Source organism: Uranotaenia lowii, chromosome 1 (genome assembly GCF_029784155.1).
Source record: "Uranotaenia lowii strain MFRU-FL chromosome 1, ASM2978415v1, whole genome shotgun sequence".
Taxonomy (NCBI): Eukaryota; Metazoa; Arthropoda; class Insecta; order Diptera; family Culicidae; genus Uranotaenia; species Uranotaenia lowii.
Genome location: NC_073691.1, coordinates 175,168,900 through 175,175,556, shown reverse-complemented (window position 1 = coordinate 175,175,556; position 6,657 = coordinate 175,168,900). Strand labels below are relative to the sequence as shown.

At 44.8% G+C, this 6,657-nt stretch overlaps 1 protein-coding gene across 1 annotated transcript; it reads left to right on the top strand.

Moving 5' to 3' along the window:
* Positions 1-616: 616 nt before the first annotated feature.
* Positions 617-5,905, top strand: LOC129738165 (uncharacterized). Its single transcript, XM_055729359.1, has one exon. The coding sequence runs from the start codon at positions 617-619 to the stop codon at positions 5,903-5,905; it is 5,289 nt and encodes a 1,762-aa protein (XP_055585334.1).
* Positions 5,906-6,657: the final 752 nt, after the last annotated feature.

Here is a 6,657-nt window from a genome sequence, read left to right as displayed (position 1 = left end):
GCGCTGGAATTGGAAGTCACAAAAATCGATATTTTGGAATAAAATACAAGGCCTTGTAGTAACAGGCCTCAGGTGAGTGCCTGTCCAACGAATTATAACATCTGGTGGTGCTGCAAAAGATTTTTTTTTCGTGCTCTTTTCATTTGTCTGAGGTAATAACAACGTTGGTGAGGCGTATTGCGTGCTTTGGCTTGGTGCGTAGTCAACACCAAACGAAGGTTCAACGACATTCGGCGAGCGTATAGGCGTATACTGGTGGCCCATCGGAGGAACGCATTAACGGTGCAAATGATCAAATGATTTGAGTGAGCAACTCAAGAACGAAAACGATACTGAGACTGCATGCTCCAGTAAGTAGGTCGAGTCGCTGTTGCATGTGGTTTGGTTGCGTACGAAGCTTGGATCGAAGGTCGACAAACCAGGTCGTGTCCTACTACGGAGGCCGGAAGGAGTATACATATTATTTGAAATACAAGGCCTATTGTGAACAGGCCTCAGGTGAGTGCCTGTCCAAATAAATATTTCAGCTTGAGAGGTACTTCCTGGTCTCTTTTGATCTCTTTTTCGGCTCATCCCTGGTTTCATCATACGCTTGGGCTGGTAGTGGTTGTGGAACATGCCTGGGGAAAAACTGAACGAGCTTTTGCGGAAGAGGGAGTATTTGTTTGCGTCTTTGACGAGGTTGGGGCATTTTCTGGTAAATTTCGATCCATTGAATCATGGCGGGCAAATACAATCTCGATTGGAAAAATTGGATGCTATGTGGAATGAATTTTTGGCCCTTCAAATCGAAATACAAATCCTGGACAAAAATAACGATCTGGCTAGGGACAGTTTTGAAACATCGGAGAGGTTTGAGAATCAATATTTTGAATTTCGGGCGGCGCTTCTGGCAAATCTTCCAGTCCCACCTCGACTTGTGTCGAATGCGGATCACACTTTGGCACGGAATAACACGACTTTGGGAATGCATAGTGGGGTGCGACTGCCACAGATTTCAATTCCGAGTTTTGATGGAGATTACCGGAACTGGTTGACTTTCAAGGCCACTTTTGAGTCACTCATTCATGAGGCGGATGAATTGAGTGAGGTTCAAAAATTTCACTACCTTAAATCGGCGTTGAAGGGTGAGGCGGCAAAACTTATTGAATCTCTGACCGTCACTAACGAGAACTATCTGATTGCATGGGAAACGATTTCGAAAAGGTACTCGAACGAGAAGTTGCTGAAGAAGCGTCATCTACAGGCGTTGATGGAATATCCGCGAATCGACAAACCAACAGCTTCAGCTATTCACGGTTTGGTTGATGAATTTGAGCAGAGGTTAAAAATTCTGCAGCAGCTAGGCGAAAAGGTCGACGACTGGGGGGCGATGATAGTTTTCTGGATGTGCAACAAGTTGGATGTGAGTACGCTTCAATTATGGGAGGATCATTCTGCCCCGTTGGAGAACCCGTCGTTTAAAGATTTGGTTAATTTTCTAGAGAGAAGAACACGTGTGCTAGAAGCAGTATCATCCAACTCTTCTGATTTCTCTTCAGTTCAGCAGCGGTCGAATTTTAAGCGGAATCCAGTTGGAGTCCATGTTGGTGCGGAAGATGCTAAGCAACAGTTGAATTGCGTTTGCTGTGGACAATCGCATTACATGTCGCAATGCGAAAGATTCATCAAAATGTCGTTGAAGGAGAAGCTGGATTTCATTAACACCAAGCGGCTCTGTAGTAGCTGCCTCAAAAGTGGACATTGGGCACGGAATTGTAATTCAAAGTTTCGGTGCAGAACTTGCAATCAAAAGCACCACTCTTTCATTCACCCTGGTTTTGCAAATGTCGAGGAAAGGTCTACGGTGAACAGTGCAATGGCTCCTTGTTCCAGTCACTCCCTTGAGAATGATCAGACAAACGTGGAGAATCCAGTTGAAGCGGAAGAACAGGTTGGTTCATTCAGCGCTGGGGTAAAAGCAGGCTCTTCTTGTGTATTTTTGTCAACGGTTATGCTAACGGTGAAGGATTACAACGGAGCCAAGCACATGGTTAGAGCCCTATTGGATAACGGCTCTCAAGCGAACATTATTAGTGAAAGGTTATGTCAAATTTTAAAATTGAAACGAAGGGCGATAAATGTTCCGATTTGTGGAGTTGGGCAAGCTGAAACAAGGGCGCGACATTCGGTTAGAGCAACGATTGGTTCTCGGGTAAAAGATTTTTCGATTGGCATGGATTTCTTGGTTTTGCAGCGGGTGACTACAAATTTACCTTCACGTACGGTACCAGTTGAACATTGGAAAATACCAGAGAGATACAATCTTGCAGATCCGGAGTTTAACGTTAGTCATCGAATCGATTTGTTGGTTGGCGCAGAGAACTTTTATGACCTTTTATACCAGAATGAGTTGAAGCGAGTTTCTCTGGGTCCTGGGTTGCCTTTCTTGGTGGATACAGTGTTCGGGTGGGTGGTCTCTGGAAAAGCAATGGTTCCATCCGAAACACCAATCGCTTGCAACGTGGCTGTGGCTTCCGATGGCTTAGAACGTCAGCTCGAACGATTCTGGATAGTGGAAAGTAACGATGAGAAACCCGTGTGGACTTTGGAGGAAATAAATACCGAAGAAAATTTCGTAAAACACCATTCTCGAGATCCATCCGGAAGATATATTGTACGATTGCCCAAACACTTGAATTTTGAACGTATGCTTGGAAGGTCTGAAGTTTCGGCTTTGGAAAGATTCCGTAAATTAGAAAGGCGTTTGGCACATGATTTGGAATTGAAACGACAATATCATGAATTTATGAAGGAGTATTTAGAGCTGAAACACATGCGCAAGGTTCCGGAAGATGAATTGGCGACTATAAGCAGTGGAAATAATAAACGGAAAGTTTATTACTTACCCCACCACCCGGTCGTCAAGGAATCCAGCACGACAACAAAGGTGCGTGTAGTTTTTGATGGCTCTGCGCGCACGGATAGCGGATATTCACTTAATGATTGCCTGATGAAGGGCCCAATTATTCAGGAGGATCTTCTCAGCCTCTTACTCCGATTTCGGAAACATGAAATCGCGCTAGTAGGAGATGTGGAGAAGATGTACAGGCAGGTGATTCTTCACAGTGATGATACTCCGCTGCAACGAATCTTCTGGAGATTTTCAGAAACTGAACCCATCGACGTTTACGAATTACTAACCGTGACCTACGGGTTAACACCATCGTCATTCCTAGCAACAAGATGTCTAACTCAGCTGGCCGCAGATGTAGGATCCCGCTACACGAGAGCCTCGAAAGCTCTAGTAAGCGATTTTTACGTGGATGATTGTATCTCTGGAGCCACTACAATTGATGAGGCAATTCTACTTCGAGACGAACTGGTTGCAGCAATGAAAGAAGGTGGATTTTCCCTTAGAAAAATCTGTTCAAATCGACCCGAAGTTTTAGCTGATCTACCCGAAGACCAACTAGGAACCAATCTGACGATCACATTTGATTTCAGTCCCGGAGAAGAAGTAAAAACATTAGGAATCACTTGGGATCCTAACGCTGATGATTTACGTTTTCTGCACAATATTTCCTCTGAACACATTACGTGGACTAGAAGGCATATTCTTTCGGCAATCGCAAAACTATTTGACCCTCTCGGTCTTATTGCTCCAGTAGTTGTTTCGGCTAAAATTATTATGCAAGAATTGGCTCTACTGCAGACGAAATGGGACGAGCCTGTCCCCCAGACCATCGACCAAAAATGGAAGATTTATTATGATCAGATACCCAAACTTTCTGAATTAAGAATCAGCAGATTTGCATTTACTTCCGGATATACAGACGTTCAACTCCACTGTTTTTCTGATGCGTCAGAACGCGCATACGGCGCATGTATTTACGTACGTTCTACCGACGCACATGGTGCGGTACGCGTAGAAATACTTTCGGCTAAATCACGTGTTGCTCCTCTAAAGCGCTTAACCTTGCCGAGGCTAGAACTGTGTGCTGCTAAGGAAGCTGCGAATCTTTATTCTCGAGTTGTTAAAGCGCTATCTCTCGACAGTGTCGAGGCTCACTTTTGGTCAGACTCGACGGTTGTGCTTCACTGGTTGAAGGCACAGCCCAACACTTGGAATACTTTTGTGGCGAATCGTGTTTCATCCATTCAAACTCGAACCTACGGACATCGATGGCATCACATCGCCGGCAAGGAAAATCCTGCCGATTTGGTTTCTCGCGGACTTCCGGTTGGAGATTTTCTCGAAAGCGAATTGTGGAGAGTGGGTCCAAAATGGTTACAGGAAGCAGAAGATGTTTGGCCAACGGCAACGGAAGAAATTACAATCGGTGACGAGGATCTAGAAATGCGGAAAACGGTTTGTTCTGTTACTACAGCACCAGAACCCCATCGCCTCTTTTTGCTGAGTTCATCGTTCACAACTTCGATCAGAATTGTTGCATTTTGTTTAAGATTTGTCCACTACTTCAAACACCGTAACCAACAAGAGAGCACCCTTTTGCTGACGGCAGAAGAATTCCGTAAAGCTAAAATTGCGTTGACCAGGTTAGCTCAATCGGAGATTTACGCTGAGGAGATGAAGCAACTACGCAAAAATCATCAGGTGTCCAGCAACTCGCCGCTAAAGTTATTGAACCCATTTTTGGATCAAGAAGGAGTCATTCGCGTAGGTGGTCGTTTACGCAACTCCCTTGAGCAGTACGATGTCAAGCATCCAGCTGTAATTCCCCCCTCACATCCATTCACCAACATGGCCATTGACTATTTTCACCAGAAGACGATTCACGGTAGTCATAAGTTGACTCTTTCTGCCTTGCGTCAGGAATTTTGGCCTATACACGGAAAAAGAGCAGTAAAACAAGTCCTACGGAAATGCCACTTCTGTTTTCGTGTGAATCCCAAACCGTACCAGCAGCCAATGGGTCAGCTACCCTCCACCAGAGTCCGCCCTAGTAGACCATTTCACATTACCGGTGTTGATTATTGCGGCCCGTTCTATTTGAAACCACCACACAGACGAGCGTCGCCCCCGAAATGTTTTATTGCTGTTTTCATCTGCTTCTCCACGAAGGCACTCCACCTCGAGCTCGTTGGAGACCTCACCACCAGCAGCTTTATCTCCGCTCTAAGAAGATTCGTTGGATATCATGGTGTGCCAGCCGAAATTCATTCAGATAACGCCAAAAACTTCGTTGGAGCTAAGCACGAGCTTAGGAAACTTTATGACATCCTCCATCAGCGCCAAAGTCACGAAGCCATCGCCAATGAACTTTCGCAGCAGAGCATTGAATGGCGTTTCATTCCTCCCAGAGCTCCCAACTTCGGTGGACTATGGGAGGCCGCAGTGCGCAATGTAAAAACGTCATTAAAAAAATCAATCGGCTTGCACCAACTGTCGCACGAAGACTTCCATACCCTACTGGTGCAAATTACCTCTGCCCTTAATTCTCGACCATTATCCCCCCTCAGCGATGACCCGTCAGACGTAGACGCTCTTACTCCCTCTCATTTTTTAATTGGATGCCCCATGACCGACCTGCCAGACAAAGATTTTCGAAGTGTTCCCACAAACCGCCTAACCCACTACCAGCAGCGTCAACAGCTGTTCCAGCACTACTGGCAACGATGGAGTCGCGAGTACCTCACCGAGCTTCAAACGTCCAGCGCATCGTGTCGTCGGAGCTCTATTCGTGTCGGGAGCATCGTCGTGCTACGAGAGGACAACACTCCGCCACTTTGCTGGCCCCTGGCCCGGATCATCGCAGTGCACCCAGGACAGGACAATGTCGTCAGAGTGGTAACCATCAAAACCGCTACAGGAGTTTACAAACGATCGGTGTATCGACTGTGTCCCTTACCGTCTGAAGAAGTTGATACGAATGATAAAATATTAGATGTTAATGTAGCTTAAATTATAATGTTAGAAGTACGAAGTTAGTTAAGCCGGAATTCTATATTGAAACAAGTTCAAGGAGGCCGGTAATGTTCGCGATTAATCTTCTCTCATCTCATATCTGTTATACTGAAATAGTAGATTTGAACACCCCTTTTTTATAGTAAGCAGATAGGTACAAACTCTCTCGCTCATAGCTACTACCTAGAGATAAGAAAAAACAACAAAACAACCTATGAACCTATTCAAATAAATCCGGCAGGTCAGTGCCCTCCGAACTAGCGTCCATTTCGGTTCTTAAGAGAATAAAACTTGATTATTTTTTAATGTGTTAATAAAGGTCTATTTTTGTTTGTAAAAAGTTCTGTTTAAATAAAATTTGTGAAGTTTAACTATGGTCCAGTGTAATCAGTAAACATACCGTGAAACAGTTTGGTCCTGTGTTTAAACACCGTCGTTGGTTGCATGCATAACCAAATATCGTTGTGATCGAATATCACATAAAGGGGAACCACTCGACGACCTCAGTGCATGCATCAATATTGGCCGTGATTGAATTCGTTGAGGATTGAGATTGCATGCAGAAAGTCTGTGGAGGAATTTAGAACGTGCTGTGTTCCCAGGCAGTGGTCATCGGAACGAATTTGTTTAATAAGAATCCAGTCGACGAACCCGGTAAGAACATTCACTATTCTTCATAAACGCATTTTTCAAGCAAAAATGTTCAAGGAAAAATTTTGTCTCCAAAACCCCCCTATGAGGTAGTTCTA